This window comes from Rhea americana, unplaced genomic scaffold, assembly GCF_003343005.1.
Source record: "Rhea americana isolate MKP2758 unplaced genomic scaffold, rheAme1 scaffold_107, whole genome shotgun sequence".
NCBI lineage: Eukaryota > Metazoa > Chordata > Aves > Rheiformes > Rheidae > Rhea > Rhea americana.
In genome coordinates, this window is record NW_028185117.1 from 876,756 (window position 1) to 898,987 (window position 22,232).

At 45.1% G+C, this 22,232-nt stretch overlaps 1 protein-coding gene across 9 annotated transcripts in view; it reads left to right on the plus strand.

The window, feature by feature from the left end:
• The window catches only part of EPHA5 (EPH receptor A5), a 151,732-nt gene that overhangs the window by 25,799 nt on the left and 103,701 nt on the right, over positions 1-22,232 (plus strand). For all 9 annotated transcript variants that reach the window (XM_085310181.1, XM_085310217.1, XM_085310189.1 and 6 more), the window contains exon 2: positions 880-1,543. In XM_085310181.1, coding sequence (XP_085166307.1) covers positions 880-1,543 — 664 coding nt within the window. The remainder of the gene's footprint in view (positions 1-879; positions 1,544-22,232) is intronic.

The window sequence follows — 22,232 nt, forward strand, 5'->3', positions numbered from 1 at the left end:
GGCAGGTTAATCTAATCTATTAACCTAACACTGGAGTTCTCCAATGCAGAGAGGAAACATTGATGTTGTATATTGCTATCTTAGGCGCTGTTGCAGTGCTGCTTACTCTTACGCCCTGCACTGAGAAACAGCATTTCTTCCAAGCGATGCGCTTCAGAAGGTGGCCAAAATAAAAATGAAGAAAGCAATTGCTACAATTCCCATAAACAGCTGGGAGAAGTTACAGCTGGAGTTCTGCTTAGAAACCCAAGTAGCATGCTCATAAACAGCTCAAGATTTGCAGTTCCCTGTAACTCCTTCTATTGGAAATATTCTGCTATCTGCATGAGCAGAAACTTCTCTAACCAGGTCTCTCAGGGAGCAAAGGCCCATTTGTTTCATATACCACTCTGCTGATTTTCCGTCAGGCCGTTCAAGACGGGGGGGTAGCCTGGAGAGATGCGGTTGTCTTCCGTTGCGCTGGGCAGCGATAATACGGGGATGTGGAGAGGAGCTGGGGAGGGGGGAGCAAGGACAGATGGGTTGTAAATAGCTTCGTTCTCCTATGTGGATGTGTTGGAAAAGGCCAACTCATGCCCCCATTTGCCTTTGTTTTGTCAGTTAAAGCAATAGTGGACAGACCCCACTTCCCACTTCTGGAATGTCTGAAACAGAAGGTTAAGACTAGCAACCTTATTTATTTATAAATATGTTTTTTCATCTGACTTTATCAGGACTATATCATGCCTCTAATATGGAAAAACTTGTTTAAAACACTTACCCCTGTCCCCTAACATTCACTTTACCTCCAAATCCCAAAATGCCCTTCCATGGGAAAGCTAAGGTTTCAGTGGAGTTTTAATTTTTTTTTTTTAAGTAATACTTTCTCTTTTTACACAGTGGGAAGAAATTGGTGAGGTGGATGAAAACTATGCTCCAATACACACATACCAGGTATGCAAAGTAATGGAACAGAATCAGAACAACTGGCTTCTGACCAGCTGGATATCTAATGAAGGGGCATCGCGGATCTTCATAGAGCTCAAATTTACCCTGAGGGACTGTAATAGTCTTCCAGGAGGGCTTGGAACTTGCAAAGAGACTTTTAACATGTACTACTTTGAATCAGATGATGAAGATGGGAGGAACATCAAAGAAAATCAGTACATCAAGATAGACACTATTGCTGCTGACGAGAGCTTCACTGAGTTGGACCTTGGAGATAGAGTTATGAAGCTAAACACAGAGGTGAGAGATGTCGGGCCCCTCACCAGAAAGGGATTTTACCTTGCTTTCCAGGATGTGGGTGCCTGTATTGCCCTGGTTTCGGTGCGTGTGTACTATAAGAAATGCCCGTCAGTGGTCCGCAACTTGGCCCGCTTTCCCGACACCATCACGGGAGCGGATTCCTCACAGCTGCTAGAAGTGTCGGGCGTCTGCGTCAACCACTCGGTCACTGATGAGGCTCCGAAGATGCACTGCAGCGCCGAGGGGGAGTGGCTGGTGCCTATCGGGAAGTGCTTGTGCAAGGCAGGGTATGAGGAGAAGAACAACACCTGCCAAGGTAAGGATTTGTGAGGGAGCAGTGCCGATGCCGTTGGGGTGGCTTGTGGTCTTGTCTTGGTTCTTTTGGATCCCTCTCGTTGCTTCCCGTTATATCCGTATTTTGCGCTAAGTGAAGGTGAGACTGGTAGACTGGATTCTCACTTCCGCTGAGGTCCCTTCGAATGATTGTGGCAGCGTGAAGAGGCCTTGGCTGGATGTAACGGGACCTGCCGGTGCTTCAGGCGTATGGAGATTGAGAATCTGGCACACGGCTATTACCTGTGGAGTGGTGTCCTTGAGAGGATTGCAGTCTCGTCTGTTATTTGCAGCTTGACTCAGTGTTGGGATTTTCCCATGAATTTCAGAAACTTGATTTCTTTTTTTGGAACTATTGCTGGGAGTGTTTGAAAGAATTTTCCATATGCAAGATGCATTTTGCTTTTAAATGTAAAACAACATGTATTTCTCCACGTTTAYGAGAAAAAAAGATTTTGATATGGTGTGAATTGATTTTATTTTCCCTTCTGGTAAATATTTTAATGCAAAGTTACTCAGCTGTTTAGAGTTAAATCTAAAGCCCCACTTGTGTAAATGCTTCCATATGTGTTGAAGTTTACACACAACTAGCCAGCAGAGATTTCTGGGATTGCTGGTCAGAATAGATCTCCTGAATCGTTGGGTCTTGGCAAGAAATTTAGGTATCTGAAGCATAAGACCTAACAAGAATACTTTGTAAGTAAGTACAATATAAAATGAGGTTATGCCCTCTTGGAATATAACTTGCTGTATTGTGTAGTTGTGTTTAAAATATGCACTTCTTTTATATAATGGGTAGCTTAGAAGAAAACCTATATAGGCATGAAAGAGAAAAGATTTCAATGCAGGTTTTTTTGAGAAAATAATTATCTATTGGTTATAATTCTCATCTTATTGCCTTGTACTTGCAGACACTTTGTAAGAGAGAACCTGTGGCCCATGATAGGAAGCAGAGTGGTTCTGCTTTGAACTGAAGGCAGTGTTGCATTTTTTTTTTCCTTCACCTTGCTCCAGGTGCTTGTAGTTGTCATTCGTAGTGTTGGTGCATAGAATAGGTCAGCACATACCAAAGTAAACTGTGGCGTTGATCCTTTAGTCCTCAGTCACACACCATTCCCCTAAAGATTTTAAAGTTCAAGTTTCTGCAAGAGTTTACTAGGAGAGAGGTGTAGGTATATTTATTTTCAGAGAAACATTTTCTGGTATCATGCAGTGTGTGTTTTTTGACTAGAGTGTTCTCCTTTTGTACGGGTAGATCTGTAGCAGATATACTGCAAAATCTGTCCTAGTTTTACTATCCTTCTGCCAATAAAGATCCTTCTTCCACATGGAGGTTAAGGTGAGTCTGACTTGGTATTTGATACTCTGACAAGGGGAGCAAAGATGACAGCCCAAACTGAGGGCATCTTTGTCTACCTCCCTCGCCTGCAATAATTGGACATACTGGCAAAGATCTGCCTCTGTTTAGCTAAATAATTATTGTGTCTCAAAATAGTATGTTGTGCTTGGGTGGCATGTCTAGACACTGGCTTCAGTCACCCGTGAGAATTTTTGGAGCAAGTGGGTACATCTGTTACTTACCTTTCAAATCCTGCCCTTGTACGCTGCTTGCACAGGATGCAGTATCTCTGGGCTTTGGTCTGTAGCAATCGCAAAGGTTTCAGAGAAAAGAGCTACAAGGTTGAACTAGAGACCYGAATCTATTTTGAAGAGCTGGACTGGGCTGGCAGAGGAGCAGCATCTCTGGCTGTGCTGAGATGACAATCTGGAGTACGCTCTCGGATAACCTAGGTTATTTGGGATTCTAGTTTCCATTTCCTTTTAAAGTCATTTGGAAGGAGAGCGCCTGATCCCAGCTGTGTTGGTTAGGACTGTGGACATAGCCTGGGTTTGTAAAGGTGGTCTTGTAGTGATGCAACCATGTGCTCCTGTGATAAGGTGTAGTAGAAACTACTTTTGTACTTCGCTTGCTGCCTGCACCCTAGGCAGAGTGTTATTACTTTAATTACCCCAGGGTTGTTAAAAGCCCTGAATTCCATCACCAAATCAATGGGATGYTGGCATATAAGCACCTATGGCAGAGCAGGTTTTAGGGCCCCTTTTGGATGTCCCATGTTCAACTGAGGTCACTGTGCCAAGTATTTGCTGCAGGTTGGCTCTTGGAGATGCTCGGTCGATAGGAGATATTCAGGGAATGCACCTCCTGTTCCCACCTGGTGTAATGATGGTGTCAGCACTCAGCAGTGTAGCTATGACGAACACCTGAAAGACTTCCCACCTTTGGTCTGTAGATCGGTTAGGCCCATCTTGCCAGTGGTCTCCTGCTTAGCTTTCACTTACGCTTCAGCAGGCTATTCTTGACCGTGCTTCGGGAAATGGGTGCGTTTCCAACCCAGAAGAGCCTGGCTTTGTTTATTAAAATTTATCCTGCAAAGATGACATTTTTCCAAGCTCTGGTGTCACATCTGCACGAGGCAGACTACGCTCTCTTTATTAGAGATGATGTGAATCCCAGTCACCCTCAGAAACATATGGGAACTATTGAAATCCCTTCTGCCTACAAATCATTAATTGGCAACGGTGCTCTGAATTCATCATCTTGTCAGCAGGGTTCCTTTTGAAGAAGGCACTGACAGTAACAGCTGAGTAGTTTCTCTCGCTTGGGACACTTAAGGTTGTAAATATGACATGGTCTAATCTTTTTATATAATGCGCTCAGTCTTTCAATTAATGTAGGCAGCTAGGTAGCATTTACTTTGAAGAACCCAAACGACTTGTATTTTACACTTCTTACGGCAACACGGCTCATTTATCAGCAACCACCATGTTGATAACCAGAGGTAAATTGTGACTGTTTTGGGGGGCATGCTTATAAAGGAGCAATGTTAAGGTTCATTATTCACAAGAATAAGTTGCTGTACTTCTTAAAAAGAAAGATTAAAGCACGTTCTCTGTGAGTTCCTGTGCTSGTTACCTGAGCAGTGATCTGGTGCAACTAAAGGATGGTAGTTACTGGTTTTGTTGCGGTTTTGCCCATGCTGTCTGATTAGGGCCTTGAGAAACGTTGCTGAGCGTTTTCGCTGGCCGACAAATGCCCAATTTCAAGTCTGGTTGAGTCTGCTCCTCAAAACAGGCATCTTTGGCATTTCTTTGTTCCTCTTGAGATATGTTCTCTGTGTGTTTCAGTGAGAACGAGAAATACTCGTTTTCATCCCTGTTAAAGCTCTAGATCCCATGCTATTGGAAGGGAGGAGCTGTTGGTACATAAATCTAGTGAGACCTAAATACAGTTGTAGCAGTGAGATCCCACGAGTGACTGTGGGGCYGTTAATGTAACGATTTGCAGAGCCTGGTGTTTTTGCAGCTGCTTTTCAGAGCCGATTCACAAATTAATTAAATATTTGCATACAAAAAAGAAGTGCGTTGAATTAGAGCCAAAKTGAAAGAGCAGGTAATGAGTTCGGAAGGTTGTGAGGTTCTCCTTTCCAAGAATCAGTGCATGCTGCTGCTTTGAGACATCAAAAGGAGCACAGCCAGTTTTAGCCAGCTATGAGGTATGGGCAAGATTACAGATATTACAGAGCTGGACAAAATAATGGAGAAAAAAAAAATCAAGTAAAACCTTAACTTCAGTGATGCCCTTGCCGCCTTCCGAGGGACGAATTTCAAAACTATGAGCTGGAGAGGGGATTGTTGGGCTGTGGTTTTCTGCCCTTTAGAAAAGGATTGCTTCTAGAAGAAATATTTGGATTATTTTTTGTRTGACAGTTATACTATGTTCGAGTGCTTTTATTCTCTTGAATAATGACATTTTTATTTGATTGTTTTTCCTTTAACCAACTTTGTTGAACATATCTCTGTGCATTTACAAACAATATTTATTTTTGCTGATTGTTCACTCCTTGTGTTGTAATGCAGCCCAGCTACTGCCAAGAGAAATGACAATTTCTTACAGGAAACAAAGGTCTCAGCGAAAACTCRTGTTCACAGCTTTTTGCTCAGGATTTAATTAAAACTAATTGACAAAGATAGCCAAGTTTATGTAGATGGAAAGTTTACCCGCCGAGTCAGTTCTGCAGTGGTTTTCTTGCTTACTGACAGGAAGCAAAGCAGAGTTACTCATCTTCTTCCGAGAGCAGTGCAATCAGTGCAGGCATTTGGAGGAACTTTTCCAGAGTGATGATTGCCCCACTGTCGATCAGCTCCTGGAAAGATGCTCAGAGGCAATTCATTCTCTTCTGGAGCTGGGCAGGAGCAGGCAGCCAGAGATGACAACCTGCAGTCAGAGGGCAGCAGAAGGCAATATCTGTGCAGGCTTTGGTGACCACCAAAAGTGATGGCAGCGTCATACTTGACAACCGTTGAGTTTCTCTGTGTCTGCAGCAGCAGCTATCCCGGAGGCTTGACTTTTGTGTGGAACACATAATGATGCTGCAGTAACAATAACTGTGTTTTTACTAACAAATTCAATGAGTGTGGCTTCTCCAGGTGSTACAGTACTGAAGCTCAGCCATTAACTTCTGTTCCCTTGTTTCTAGGAAATGGAAGCATGCCACTGCAGAGAACCTTGTTTTGGAGTTTGGGTTTTGACTCCAAAGCAGCCAACATTCTCTCTCTCTCTCTCTCTCTTTTTTTTTTATTTTCTCAAAGGAGAAACCTAAGAAGGACTACTTTGCAGCTCCCTCTAGAGCTTGCCTACACASCTCTCCTCCTCCAGTCAACTCAATTCTCACTTTAAACTGTTATGGAAAGAAAGCGTATCACTAAATCCTGCCAGTCTTTTGGGAGATTTCCCAGCTGGGACTCAGGTGAATAAGGCAAGCTTGCTTTTACCCTCGTGGTAGAGCAGAAAGCAAGCTAAGTCCAGAGATTAAAATAAAAAAAAAATAAAAAGCTCTTCTTAATTGTTCTACTGGGAGGTGATTACATGGCAAGAAAAACATTGATGGAAATATTCAGTATATGGAAAATACTGAGTTTGGAAATAGTCTTGCCCCTCCAGGGATTTTTTTGCCCATCATTCATACTTCTTGAGCATTTTTCTGATTAAAAACAAATTGTCTGGGAGTATAGTATAGTAGGTGTTTATATAATTATGAGCTGAAGTGCCTAGTTAATTTTAATTAGGCACAAAACCAACCGACCAGCGTCAAAAGAGCTGAATTTTTGGCTGCACTGTATGTATTATCTCTTCAAATGTAAAGAAAATGACTCGAGTGCTGCATTACAGCAAAAGGTAGTTGTTACTGGAGAGGGAATTATTTTGTTCTATAGAGAGGTGTGCACATATGTATTTAGGTATTTTGTTCTGCAGCTGAAATGTCTAACAAGAGCAGAGAAATAATCTCCCACAGATCAAAACTGTATTGCAACAGGGTTGATTAACTACTACTTTCTTTGGTTTATTTTTGCACATCTATTTGCTTTCATTATAAGAAGCATCGTTTGTGGATGCACTGTATATTGTGCTTTGCTAATGAGTTGTAACCTTCTGTACTACCTTAGTGTGCTCATGACCCCTAATGGCTTTGGAGATCTTGTTCTCATTCTACAGCGATGCTTTTAAGCCATTACTTTTCCTAACTTAACCTTATTGTTCGTTGCAGTGACTGCTATGCAATCACCTTCCAGGAGGGCAATTAAGGAGTCCTAAAGTATGGATTGAACAGCATAATTAAAACAGGTGGGAGAAGAGTTTGGAATCAGCTCAGCAAGCATGAACTGGAAAGGTCATATTTGCTTCTTGCTCAAAAGATATTTTGGGACAAGTTATAGGGTATATTCTTTCATCTGCTCCCAGATAAACTACCTGATGCTTAGTTGAATACTGATTTTGTTTGCTTCCTTTAGCATCCTTGAATATAGGATGTCTGCTAGTAGGTTAGGGAGCTACTTTTTGAATTACAGGATGGGAGAAGTGTTGCGGTAGGAAATACGTGCTAACCATGGTGCCTTTTGGTTCCTTTGATTGTCACCTTTGTCTCTGAGTTGTTTGGAAACAGCTTGTTTGTTAACAGTCATTTTGAGAAACAGGGAAAAACTCTGGGCAAATACTAATGGATAAAACGTGAATACTGGTTGGGAGTGCAATGGATCTAATTGCATTGATTTAAGATATAGCTGTTCCCACCTGCCCGCTCCGCTCTGTTTCTGGAAGTGGCTGCTGGCGTTGCAGAACCGGATAGCCTGCGCGCTGGCAGAAGTGGCCAGCAGAGGATTTGTCTTAATGCCCCAGCTCGGGGCAGGTAAGACATGGGCACTGTCCCTGGGTGGTAATCTCTGCCACAGAAGGGTGGCTGCAACCTCCTAAACTGTCAGAGATCTGCCAGAGCCTGTCTGTCAGACCCCTCTTTCCACAAAATTGATATTAAGTATTAAAATAAAGTGATAATATTGCATGTTTTGTTCATAATGCAGATACTCAGTTTTGCATTTCTCATTTAGGAGCACTTAGCAGGAGTTAATTGAAGTGTTACCACATCATTATCTRCTTTTTCTCTTGGTATGCTGTGTATCTTGACCATTTTTACTTGCTATGGGATAACATTGAGGTTGACATCCTGGTCCCACAAAATGAAGCTAGAATTTTGCCTTTTATGTACAGATTTGCAGCTGATATTTTGTTTTCACTGGATAAAATTGTGCCCTGTATAAGGTAAGTTGCTGAGTAGAACACAGTACAGACATTTACAGAATGAGGTTAATTATCTTGTGATATGAACAGAGGTGCCCATTTATTTTGCTGGAATTTTGSTCATTTTTATCAGTGAAGAAGTGAATCCAGCGTAGATACGATGGTATTGATAGATTACATGGTTAAAGCTGTATTGAACTTGATACTGRTGTGCCTCCATTTTTAATTTCCCTCAGGATGGCAATAAAGTTGTTGTTAACACTGGCAGTCGCAGAGCGGGACTAGATATTGTGTAACCCCAAACCATGTACCCAAAATAGATTAAAGGAAAAAAAGGAAGGCAGAAGATGCCAGGCCATGAATGTCCTTTATTACTTCCATATACATCTCCTACCTTTTATAAATATATGTTCTTAAAAAACAYAGCTGAAGTTTTGAAGAATTGGGATTTAAGATGACAGCTTCCTTCCTGCTGCTCAGTGGCACTATCGGACAAAATTTCGTGGATGGCCAGCCCTATTTGTGTGCCCCCGCTGCTGTGCCTGAGGTTTCCCCCCTGGAAGCAGAGCTCGTGGGAGAGATTATGTATCGGTTTCTCTGCCGCCTCGCTTTCCAGCCTGATTACCTGTGCAGCCCACCGWGGCGGGGACGAGCTCCTTCCTGGGAGCCAGTGCAGGTGTTGGAAGTCTCCCGCTGGTGTGCTCCAAGGCTCAGAGGTGTCTCCTAAGGCAAGACTTTGTGATGGTGAACTTTGAGAGTAGTTGGTAAGCAGTTCAGCTGGCACTTCAGATTTGACCCTTTCAATGCGGTGAAAGGAATAGCTAATACAAACCATTAAAAACATTCTGCGTCACTGAAAGGGCTTTGCTCCGGTGGGCCTTGAAGGATCTACTTTTTGGAAGGAGGTCAGAGTCGCTATTCCCCACTTAACAACTGACTGCCTCGGGGTAGAGGCCGAGTCGTTCGGTGCTGCCCAGAGGCTAGAGCCTGAACTCCAACTCTGGGCATCAGCGCTGTGTTTTGTCCTATATGCTCTTCTGTGATTTTAGAGTAATGTAAAACCYTTGTAAGATCGTATCTCTCAAGGTGGAGTCTCTGGGAAGTGCTGGACAGCAGCACACAGACTCTCGTTCCTCTAGGGCTGGCATTTCAASATAAGTCACGTTTGTGGAGAATTTTCCAAGCTGTGGAAGATGTTCTCCATTTCTTTTTTTGTTTTTTTTCCCCCTTTCTTCTAAACAAAGTTTATTTTTTTTCAAATTCATTTAGGTGGAGGTTTTTAAAGTTAGGTCATTTAAGACATTACTTTGGGCCCTTCTTTTCAGAAGCATCGGACACCTACTAGCACTCGCTGAAGCCAACGGGCGCTCAGCACCTCTGAGAACCAACTAGCCTGCTTGCTTTTGTGCCTCAAAATTAGGTACTTCCCTTCTGAAAATGTTTGGCCTGGAGGTGCATTTTCTGAACAGGACTCTCACGTGAACGAGAGCTGTTGTGTCATTGCAAAAGCCACGCGGAGGAATCCATAGCTGCTTGAAGGTCCCTTTCACTGCCAAAGCTGCAGTGGTTTTGAGAACTGAACCTTCTGCATTTGGACAAAAAAATAAAAATAAGAATAAAAGCATACCCTGCACCGGCACGTTCTCTCCTGTCCCTCTGTGTGTGTTATTGGTGTTACTTAAATCAAGTGAACGTTCCTAGGGAAGCAGTAACATCTTCATTGAACTTCCGAGTCACGGCTACTCTCCACCGAGTGAAATGGCTGCCTCGTGCGTGGTCATAAGGGTCCCTTTCGCTACAGTACTAATTCTCCAAATAATATATTAGATGTSTTGCACATAGTTGGATAGTCTGTCATGCAGCTACAACACTGGCAGAGGTCACAGCATTGTGTTTGAAAGCTGCCTGGAAAGAAAGCTTTTTAATTACTGCAGAGCAAATGGAAAAGCTGCTCCCCGAGCGAGGGGGGAATGCTCTAATTTTGTATTTGGTGGAAGCAGCCTGCGGGTTGCAGCTTCCCAGCTCTGAGCTGCTTTTCAGATAGTCTGCTACCCAGACAGCGATAGAGCCAGGATGCCGGGCTTCGTTGCTGCTCGAACTCGGTGCCAAACGGGCTCTGCATCGGTTCGGGAAATACCAGCGATGCTGAGAGCTTGGGATAAGGGCAATCATCGTATCAGTATAAATCAAAGGTGACTGATTGCGTTAATTACTGGGCAAAATCCATAGTGAGGAGGAAGTGGTTCARGGTGACGTGTGGTGCTGCAGGGTGACAGGGGAGTACCGTGATGAATCGTGATGGTCCCTGGATGCCCCACGACCTGATGTTAGTAGGGGGTTCCTGCTCAGTGTTCGCTCCCAGCAGAATAAACGTAGGATCTCTCCAGGAAAAAAAAAAGAAAATGCCTACGGCAAGGTATCTGCAGAAGGAATTTGAAGTAAAAATGGCCAAAATCTCAGTGGCAAAAAAGGAGGCAGGGGACCCTCCAGTGCCAAGTAGGATGGTCCTTGGGGCTTACATGTGCATGTGAAAGTGCTGGGTTGAAGTAGACTTCCCTGGGGAAGGGGTGAATGTGTGGACACTGTTGGGATTTCACTCTTTCTGTCYGACAGAGTTTGGGCTTGGGGCCTCTTTGATCTTTTATTGTCAGAGCTCGTGACACTGTTCAGTAGAGTGGGCAGTTAGCAAGAGCAACCTTCTAGAAGTGAAATGCCTGGAAACAGCTCCAAATATCTGCAGAAAAAGGTGGATGTCTTTGTTCTTTTATGAAATAATCCTCTTTTCCTTTCTGCTTACTCAAAAGCCTTAGGCTCAGATAAAAGCTTTTCTCTCCTTCCTGCGGATGAGGCTAGTCTATATTATTTATTTATTTTGAAGGACTTTTTAGAAGAGCTTTTACATCACTTTGTTGCTCTCACAGTTCAAGCATGATTTAATATGTCAAAACTAGTTTGCTTAACTGGCCTTGATTGTCTTGCATACTTCCACTAAAGCAGGGCAGTCGTCTTTCCAGGCATATTGCTGCCCAGAAAAATTAAGTGTTGCAGCAGTTCGGACTTGCTCTTGTGCTGTGACAGCAGTAGCTTCCTGCACCAAAGTCAGCAGTGGACAATTTTGCAGTAATGCCAGCAGACCCACATCAGGTCGGAGCAGTGCAGACCCACACACGCAGCTGCAGAGACAAACTTAACCTCGAGAGACTTGATGGATCGTTCACGTGAAAAGGAATTTTGRTCCAGAGTGAGAGTCCAGCTAGCACCAGAGAGAGAAGGAAGGTACCCCGCCGATGCCTGTGCTCATGTAGCCTTGCTGAAATAGCACTTGAGTCCCTGCTTCAAACCAATAAATCTGGATGTGGGTTTCCTGGCAAAAGGTAGCTGCCATTTGATCTTATACCTTCTTTGGTCCTTGGGAATTTTAGAGTTAATTTTGATGGGAGAAAGAAAGAGTCTCTTTCCATATGGTGGTGGTCTTCTCGCCTCTTACAGGGAGAGACAGGCAGACACTACTCCATAAAAAGTCCTAGAGAAGAAGTCACTCCTTGCTTTTATTACTTTTAATTGCATGGCAACCCTTTGGGCCTGCTTGCAAGACTGTGCATCGTAGGAAGCATTCCCTAAGCTGCCATTGCTGCAGAGCTGTGTGCTCATCTAATTTTTGCTTTGCGCTTGACATCTTTGTCGTTAAGCCTTTGGGCTCGYGCCTCCTGGCTGTGTTGGTAATACGTTCTCAGCATTGAGGTCAGACATCTCCGGGTGCTTTTTCATGAGTGTGCTGGGTGGGGTTTTCCGTCCCTGGTGTGTAGGATGGCTGCCAGATGGAAATCTGGTGCTTGGGGACAAGGAAAATCAGTGATTCTGTTATTGACTGAGCTCTGAGCACGGCTAATGGCATTGACAAGGGCTGCGTCACCGGATGGTGAAGGCGAAGGTTGTGCACCGACTCTAAAAYGTAGCGCGTGGCAAGTGCACTGGCAGGGGGCAGTGGCCTGCCGGATTCCTCCTGGCATCATATTGTAAGGTRGAGTCCTCCTGCTTGATTTGGTGGCATCCAAAGTGATCCATGGGACAAAAGGGTGCTTGGAAGGGAGAAGGGAAAAAAAAGCACCTACTTTTTAGTGTTTTGCCAGGAAGACAAAAGACTATGCTAGATCTGACCTCAGCACGTGAAGCAGTGCTGAAGGTCCATCCCCTGACTGTGAACGCTTAATGCTGGTTGAATGTGTGCTCTCACGCAAGGCATTTACTGAGATTTGTGTGTGAGACACCTTCAGAGTGTGTCCTGACCGAAAGAGTCCGTCGTGCTGGCACGTCCAAGTCACAAGCTGTGGGTTTTTTTTTTTTTTTGCACACCGTGCATGTGTTCCAGGACACACAGGTTCCAGTGCCTCATGTTTGTTTAATATCACATTCAACTCTTACTGGCTAACAGCAAAATGAGCATTGTGCAAGAAAACAAGACCAGCTTGAACTAGAGTCAGTGTTTTTCAGATGTAGGCATTTGCTTTTAGGTCTGAAGCAGAAAAGCATTAGCTTGGGGTCCCGGCATTCATTTGGAGTGAGCTGGTGTAAGAATTTTGCCATTCTGATCAGGAAGAAATCAAGGCTGTTGTTAGCTTAGGAAAGTGATTTCTTGCTGAACGGATCCAAAACCTTTGTGCCCCTCAGACTGCGCTTTTAACTGTATGGAAAAATCTGAATACAGGCATTTAATATATTATATATTACTGTGTCCAGTTCTGGGCTCCCCAGTACAAGAGGGACATGGAGCTACTGGAGAGAGTCCAGCAATGGGCTACAAAGATGATCAGAGGGCTGGAGCATCTGCCCTATGAGGAAGGGCTGCGAGAGCTGGGCCTCTTCAGCCTGGGGAAGAGAAGACTGAGGGGGGATCTTATCAATGTCTACAAGTACTTGAAGGGAGGGTGTCAAGGGGACGGGGACAAACTCTTTTCAGTTGTCCCCTGTGACAGGACAAGAGGCAAAGGGCAGAAACTGAACCACGGGAAGTTCCACCTGAACGTGAGGGGGAATTTCTTCACTGTGAGAGTGCGGAGCACTGGACCAGGTTGCCCAGAGAGGTTGTGGAGTCTCCTTCTCTGGAGATCTTCAAGGCCCACCTGGATGTAACGCTGTCTAGCATGCTCTAGGTGACCCTGCTTGAGCAGGGAGGTTGGACTAGATGATCTCCAGGGGTCACTTCCAACCTTACTGATTCTATGATTCTATATGTAGCTGCTGTTTGGAGCTATATAGCTGACTGCTGGAAAGGTGAGCGGGGATCTTCTTCCATTCTCTTTGTTTCAACCTAGAAAACAATGAAAAATAAAGCAAAAGTAGTGCATTRTTGTGCAAGAAATGCAAAGAACAGATGGCTGCAACACTGCTGGCTCACGTCTAAATTCAATAACTGGAAATAGGTTGGGTTTATTTGTTGGTTACTCAGGTTTCTTCCCGCTCCCCTGTGATCCTTCTTTCTGGTAGTACGAAATGCAGCACAGATGTCCACAGAGACTGTTCCTTTGGGATGGTTTGGTGGGGTGAAGTCACCTTTGCCCTGATGTTACTTCAGCACCATCCCTGTAAATGCACYGACTACCGATTATCAGCTGAGTTCAGCCATTTCATTTCTGCTGTGATAGGGACCCTCTAGTTCTGCATGATGCAGGAAATTCCAGCCTGTGCCATCCGGTGACCAGCTGCACCAGATCTCTCTCCAGGGAGGATGGGCTACAAACACATATAATAATTGATAAGCCTCATCAAAGCTGTTCACCAGCTTGCTTAATAATCTGGTTTTGACAGTGGTAAAGAGCAGAATTTCAGAAGGAGCTTTATGGAGACCTGCAGAGGTTGGATAACAAACCCCTTACGGGGGTTTCTTGCAGAGGTCCAAATGCGCATTTGAAAGACCTGATCTGGCAGGATTGGTCTTGTCATGACTCTTTTTTAAACTCCAAGAGCCCCAGACTGTGGGCTGCCCACACATACATCTTGGAGGTGAAGCCTGAATTGGAGCAACGGAGGCACCAGTTGCTTTGTATTTTCCCCCGCTGCACACGTTGCAAAGGTCTTGCAGCTGGGTTGGTCAAGAGCTATCTTCCTAAGGCAAGATTTGCAAGACTGCCAGTGCGCTGTTAGAGCCCTCTGCGTAAAGGCAGTCATCTTTTATAGGCCTAGGGAAGGGGCGATCTCCGCAACAGCCACACGGGCATGTCCGGAGAACTTCTGAGGCTGTAGAGCTGTTGTGGGCTTGGGTTGCATGTGTGTTCCCGCTGTCTGTGTGCTGCCGAGCAGGAGGGAGGGCTTGTGGAAAGGCAGCTAGGCCGTTTGGTGGAGTTCCTTGCACGTTTTGTGCCACCTGCGTGTGTGCACACAATGCAGGCTGCGCATATGCAGACGAGCGAGCAGAATCTCGCAGAAAGCTTATTTATTGAGCAAAGGTTCCTGGTTTAACAAATTCAAATTTTACGTGTTCCAAAGCCTGTTTTCCAGATGCCATTGGGAAAAGTGTCGGGCCACGTTCAGATTAGCCTTATTATTCCATAATATCTTACTGGAGTACAAGGTTAATTAGTACTATAGGCAATATGCATTATTCATCACAGCAATCAGGCTTTTCTTCTGTTGGGCTGTTGCATGCTGCAAATCGTTCCTCTTCCAATAACAGATCCTTGGTATAGTGTTTTCGTATTTAATCCTGTCAAATCGTGTATGTGATATATAAATTATTCGGGCCCCGAGATGGGTCTGCTCGCATTACTGCTAAATTGTCTGCTGCTGACTTCATCGCGTTGCCCTTTCTCCTGGCAGTTTCTCAGTTTAGGGGTCAAAGAACCAGCATTGACAGAAGCAACTTCACCGGAGAGGAGTCATCTAGTACGAGGAGTTGTACAACACTGTGGTGATTCATCTGATCCTTCCTTTCCCTCAAGGCAAGCCCGAGATCCTCCTGCCTTTGCTTTTCTGGCTTTCAGGAGGCTGAATCACTCCTGTATCCTGAGATTACATTTCTGCAGGTGCAGAGTGCCTACAGCTTCCACATCAGCGTTTGGAAAGTCCAGGGAACTACAGTGGTTCCTCCTCTTGTCGGAAGAAGCCCCATCTGCTACGGAGCTTGTTTATAAAGCTACCATCTTTGGGAGCCCTTTCACTGCTCTTTTCTGGTCCTGCTTCTGAAATGTCCCTGAGGCTGTTTTCTGGAGGAGTCTTCCAGCTGCAGCCTTCTCTGTCAGCTGCACACACACGCGCACAGATAGGTGTTAGGACGCAGTGGCTCGAGGGGAGTGCTGTTTGTTTTGGAAGGCATCGAAGATAACTCGCTGTGTGCTGTACACCCCACAGAGAGAAGTCGCTGTGCCCCCGAGGAGTTTACAGTCTCAGATAACGGGTTGAAAGGGACACTGAGGCACAGAAGGCCTGGTAACTTGCTGAAGGTCATGTGAAGCAATTTTTGAGAAGCTCAGGCTCCCTGCCTCTACTGTCCTCGCTTTGAGAAGGTCACTGGCAATTCCCCAGATCTCRTTTGCTCTGCTGAAAGAGATCTAGGCATGCACTCGCTTTTTGGCGTAGCATGGCCGAGCTGCCTTGTGCCGAGGGGCATGCCTGGCAAAGTGGTGCTGTGCCGCCAGGGTCTGGGGGAGTGACTTGTACTGCCATCGCTGGAAGGTGAATGTGCCAGAACTTTATCTTAAATAACCTACAGTAAYGAACCCTCCATCTTAGGGCAGCCTTGCTGAAGTGACGGCGGYGCATGCTCAAGATTCCTTTGTATTCACAACTGCAAGTAAATATTTTCCAGCAGATCTGACTCATTTCCGGACTGCCCCTCTTGTTTTGGACGCGCAGTTTCCCTTTCATAGGAGTAGAGTGTTCAGCTCAGGCGGCTGCCCTGCTGCTTGCCTCCTYGTGGCTGGCACAGGGAGGAATTTCAAGACCGAGTTTTCTGCAGTCAAATGCAGAATTTGGTTCTAAAACATTGAATAATAAAAACGTGTTGAAAGTTAGTACCCTTGTGTATCCAGGGCCTTTCTAGAGACAGTTTGGGAACAGCTTTTCAGCAAGAACAGAAGTGCAGAAGCAAAAGGGGAATAGTATTTGGTGAAAAGTGACTGGACGGTAGCTGTTAGTAGCCAGGTGGATCTTCCATCCGCTGAGCTAAGAGACAGAGATCTAGCTGCCCTCGACAGGAGAGCAGCCCTTGCCAGGGAAATACGAGCTGCATTGCGCCCAGTCGCCCAAGCGGCATGTATCAGAGTAGCACCTGTGTTGCCGGCCTCAAGCCAGGGCCCGTGCAGACTGGCAACAGGTTCMTTAGATGCCTGGAGGGCGATGAAGAGCCTGTGGTTTCCCAACAGCCCCTTTGGGGGAAGCTTGTTGGTGGATACCCTCGGAAGCAATGCCTACACTTGTGGGTAAAGGGACTAGCAAGCATCTCTAGCCTTCGATTTAGACACTGCTGTAATGTAAAAGAAAATAACCAGTCCTGGAAATGTCAAGGTGTTGATTATCAGTTTTACTCTTCTGCCCTGATCGTCACCCACTGTTTCAAGCAGGTAGTTGAGATGCCTTGCAACAGAGTCTGCTGCCTCCACTGTTGCATGGGACTGCATTTGTAAAGCAATTTGAGCTGCTTCAGCTTAAAACGTAGAGATATGCATTTACTGTTTGCTTAAAAGTTGGTGATAGGCAGCAGAATATCAAGTAAGTAGCGCCTAAGTTGTAATTACAGAAATTATCAAAAGTGGAGTGACTTTGCCAGCTTAGTCTTTAAGATCTCGTCAGTAACTTAGGAGCTTGCATAAATGCGCAGTGCTCACGTGCTGCTTTGCTGCATGGTCTTATGACATGAAGGCAAAGGAATTWAATTTTTGGAGTAGTCTTGGGGACAAAAAAAATAGCTTGCAGCAATCAGTGGTGTCTAAATTTAGTGTTGTGCTGCAGAGCAGCATGGATGAAAGTGTTAATCAAAGAAGATCTTCTGCAGCACTGCTGTGTCCACAGTCCCTAGATCTCTGAAATAGCTCGTGGGGGCAAAAAGTAGAATGTGTGGCTGATAAATAATAGAACAGCTTTGCTCCCTCTCCTCCCCCATTTTCTTAGTCATACATGACATGAAGCACTACTTGGAAGCAGTAGTGGTTTTTTCAGTAGATGCTAGAATACAACAAAAGCCGACCTTGTTCCAGAGAAAAAGTACATTTTTGCTGTCATGCTTCAACTGTGAAGYAGTCAACCTAATTGAACTGTTAGGTCTGAACGCGTGAAGAAGGTGGCTCTCCGTGGTGGGGCTTGTCCGTCTTTCCTTCCCTAGGCAAGGTTTGTGCGCGCCTCTGCGGGTCTGTTGCCGAAAGCGCAGGAGGAGAGGAGCCTCGGGACGCCAGCCGTGCTCRAGAGCAGTGGTCGGTGGATGCTCCTGGTTTCGTCCTGCACCCTCAAGACGCTGCGTGGGTTAACGGCGCGTAGACGGCCATGGTTCGGCAAGCATGGATGAGCGCGGGCTGGTTTTTGCCTCCAGCTGCGGCGGTGTGGCGACTCTGCGGTGTTTTTTTTCCTATCATTTCCTACGCGTTTTACGTACGCTCATTAAAGAAGGACGTGGTGCCTGCACTAGGTGGGACTAATGGGACTTCGCAAAGAGTAGCCCCATAAACTCGAGTTTGTCTTAAGTGACTCACTGCCCGGACGATAGCTGGTTTCAGTGATACGATAGCTGGTTTCAGTTGAGCTCCCCTCCTGTTTACTTGGGGCAGGATTTTAACTAGGTCAACTCACACATCCCATTACACCTGGCACCGCGCTTTCTCACCGTCTGCAGGATATTTTTCAACTAGGTTAAGAAAGCTGGAGATAGGAGAGCAACATAAATTTGTGGTGTGAATAGTTCATTTCTAATGCATTAAACTGTTGGAGAAATGGAGGATATTTAACAGGTTGCATAAATTCCAGTACAAGGTATGTGCTATCGCTAAGCTTTTTGTATCTTCAACTTTTCGGAAGGGCCAGAGTAGATATTTTGCTATGTGCTGACTTGTGAAAAACTGAAGAGGATGATTTGCAAGCTATTCTCTTCTGCTGAAGCACCAGACTCTAAATACGCGTTCTAACATTGACTTTAAAATAGCATGTTACTGTGGATGGTGTTACTACAGATCTAATTATCTCTCTTTCTAAAAGGGAATGAGAGTGAAGCAGTGCCTGTCAAAGCAATACGCTTCTGGTTTGTATCCTGTGGCAGCAGGACCTGATCTTTTCCTCTACGGCAAAAACAAAAGCTCTTAGCATCTTCACGCAAAATTGCCAATCTGCTATTTGGATAAAACCCTTCAGACTTGCAGCTTCTGCCGTCGGAAGATTAGCAAGCCAAACCAGAGTGCAAGTGCAAAGTTTCCAGTAAGTGCTGATTAATGAGCGCTCAGAAGTGAAGCCTGCCATGAGCTTCCAGAAGTTCAAGCGCCTGAAGTTGAACCATTTTGTAACGCAAGGCTATCAGGATATTCCACTGTATGTGGAGAAGCAAGGGAATAATAAAACCTATGTGCTGGTGCGTTTGTTTAATTTATCAGGCTTGCTGGGGCGTCTCCGGAAATCTTCACCAGAATGACGACGGGTTCTTTAATTACACTTAGAGCCGCGTCGTCGTCTGAAACTCCAGATTGAATTCAGTAACGTAAGTGTCATTAATCTGGTGGAATAAAAATGTCTGGTTTTTTAATAAGGTCTCAATTTAGTGTTTTTAAAGACTCTGAAGAGATTTAATGCTAAAACAGTTGATATAAATCTCCTCCGTAATTGTCTCTCTCCAGCGTGTGCCTCTTTCCAAGGGAACTTGGCTCGCTCCAGGCTCTGAACGCTGTTTACTGCCTGCAGGAACATGATGGTCCCTCGCTTTTATCGGTAAAAGTTTTTAACATCAGAGGTGACGGGCAAGCAGAAGCGACGGAGTTGATACGATGCTAGTCGTCTCCCTTTTTTTTATTTTGCAACGGGGTGCCTCAGGAAGGCCCCGGGTGGGAGCTGGGCTCCRTGGGGCTGGGAAGCCGCGGAAGAAGCAGCGCCCATCTGAACGAAGGGGATCCCGCTGCGTTTGAGACTTGTGTCGGTCCCCGCTTTGGGTCTGCCTAACACCATGTCGCTTTTTGGCCCTGTAAACCGAGGTTTATCAGTCCGCTGCTTGAGCTTGCTGGCTGTTGTGAGGCATTGAAAGATGAAGGTCAGCGGTGCTAGGCCTTGCACGGAGAGGTTTCGTACGGTGCTAAACGCGGTGGAAATATGCAGTCATCTCCATTATATTTGCTATGGTTTCTTCCCAACAGACTCCAGTCTTTTCTTGTGGCATTCAACTCCCCCCTCCCCTTATTTTTCTTTTGCTCCACTTGCTTTTCGTAAGAGATCGTCAAATCGGTTTGTTGTAGATGAGGACAAATGGATTGGCGGAGTTGTATATTGATTTAGAGGTACCAAACAGGCACTGGGTTGGCATTACTTCTTACGGAAACATTTGGGGCTTCCGCGCTAAGCTTGCGCTCGTTCGGGCAGGACCTTTTAGCCCTCCTGGATGCCCTGCCACCTGAGTCCAGAGGAACTGCCTTCTCTGCTCCACTGCCCGGGATGAGGCACRGAAAAGCCGGGGAAACCTTGCCCTGTGGGTCGGACTGGAGCTTTCCGCATCGCAGTGTGGGTGTTTAACCCTCTTAATGGTAAATCCAGATGTTCGAGGCAGAAATGTTCCCCAGGGAGCTGAATCACCGCGGTCGGTTCGGGACAACAAAGTGCGGAAACGGCGTACCAACCTTAAAGATGAATCGGTCATCAAAAAGATACACATTTCCCCCCGTTCCAAGCAGCAGTTGGCATCGTTTTCCTTTGAGATTTCCAGCAGCCTGCAAATAAAGATGCCTCCGGCCTCCTCGGGGAGCAGCTCTGCGGTCGGAGGATGCGACGTGCCGTCGGAGGCTCCCGGCTAGCCCAGGGCTGGCGCAGGGGCGAGGGGCTCCGGCTCCCCTCCGCAGCTGAGCCCCCTTCCCCAGGGATACCATGAGCTCTGTTTTTACAGAAAGCAGCACTTTCTGTTTTTTGTTTTTTGTGGTTTTTTTTCTCCTGGTTGCTACTCTGCTTCTAAACTGCTTATTTGTAATTCTGGGCCATTTGGGGACAGAGCTTGTAAACCTGCGTCCAGGGTGGTGGGCTGACTTTTGACCTCCRTGCTTGCAGCTGAGAAGCATCCGTTTGAATTTTTGCAAAAGCCCATGTAGTTTTTGAGGAAACTATTTTTCTTGGTGCCTTAGCTTCAGCCAAGAACGTTTTATTGCTTACAAGATATTGAGAGAAACATTTTTCTTTCCAGGGTGTTTTGCCGTCCACCATGAGGGAATAAAATGCAAATCTTCTTTTTACTCCTTGCTGTAATAAAACTGGCAAATCTGGCAAAAAAAGAACCTTGAAGTAGAAATTGCTTTCTTAATTTCTGGTTCAGTTTGTGGAAAGGGAAGGGAGATCGTTTGATTTATTATCAGGGCTGGGAAATCTCACTTGGGAGATGGTGCTCTCGGTTATGGCTGCGTGTGTACTCAGAAATAGAGGCCAGCAAAAATAAGCAGATGTGCCTACTACACCGAAAACCACCGTTTTAAATCATACACTGGTGCACAGTCTTGCTGGAGGTGAAATAAGATACAACGTGGGAGAGGCAAGGTTGCTGTGTGAGCATTGCAAACGAGGAAGTAGCTAGGTGTAGTGAATAATTACGTAAAAATGTCGTTCAGTTTATCTTCTCCAGAGGCTTCCACGAATCCGAATATTTCTGGTCCACTTCTAAAAGCAGCAATCGTCCTTTTTCGTTGTTTGCATAGAGAGTAATGAGCTGAACACAAGCTGATTTGTTTCAAGAAAGCTTCTACCCCGTTAACTAGGGACATAAAGAATTTATGCCGAAAATACGTGTTATGAGCCAGAGTTGTGTGTGGCTCGCAGTATTCATGTTAACCCATCCTTTACCTTTTTTTTTTTTTTTTTTTTTAGTAGAATGGATTTTGTTGGGGAGATGTTTGCATCCCTAAAAGTGTGTAATGCCTTGTGTAATGGAGAAAGGTATTTGTCAAAAGTCATCGGCAGAGATTAAGTTAAAGGAGGGGGATATTAAGTTGAAGGCAGGGGAAAGCAGAGCTGCTGCAGGAGGTCTTTCGTTGCCTGACCTTCTCGTGTGGCTTGTTCCACAAGACGCAATGTAGGATGCTGGGTGGTTTTAGGGGACTGCTGTCCATCCCCGATGCGTAGATCCCCGCCTGTCTCAGCCCATGGGTAGTTACCATATGATGGCCGTAGAAAAGGAGCTGCGGAGAGGAGAGGGAAACAGGTAGAGGAGCAGCCAAGCATTTTTGCTTCTCACAGTTATCAGCAGTGTGGTACTGCAAAGCTCTGCATGCAGAAATTGTGGAGTTTACTTGGAAAACGTGGTCTTTAAACCTCAGTCTTTGAATTCCTTGATTTGCCTCACAGTTTCTCAGCTTCTAGTTTCCGTGTTAAATCTTTTCTTGGCAAACGCGAGGCCTACACAACTAATTAGAAGAAGAAGGAAGAAGGCTTTGATTCTGCTGGTACATATATTATAAAATAGCAATTGCGATGAAAACGAGATCTGGCAGAAGTGACAGCAAAAACAAAAAAAACAGAATCTTTCACAGCTGATTGACCTACTCAACTCCAAATTGGAGGGTTTCCTCCAAGAATCACTAGGATAAATTTTCTGGCTTAAATTCAATGATAGGTGAGCCTAGATTAGCATAATAAAACCTATTTGGCTTCAACATTTCTCAGTGCTTTTTATCTAATGTCCTTTTTTTTTTTTTTTTTTTTTTTTTTTTTTTTGCTAGCGAGGCCAAGAACTGTACACATCTGCAGAGCAGCCTCGCTATCCACACCAGTAATATTCTCTTATATTTTCTTTTTTTATTTTTTTTTTTTTTTTTTATTTTTTTTTTTTTTTTTTTTTTTTTTTTTTTTTTTGCTAGCGAGGCCAAGAACTGTACACATCTGCAGA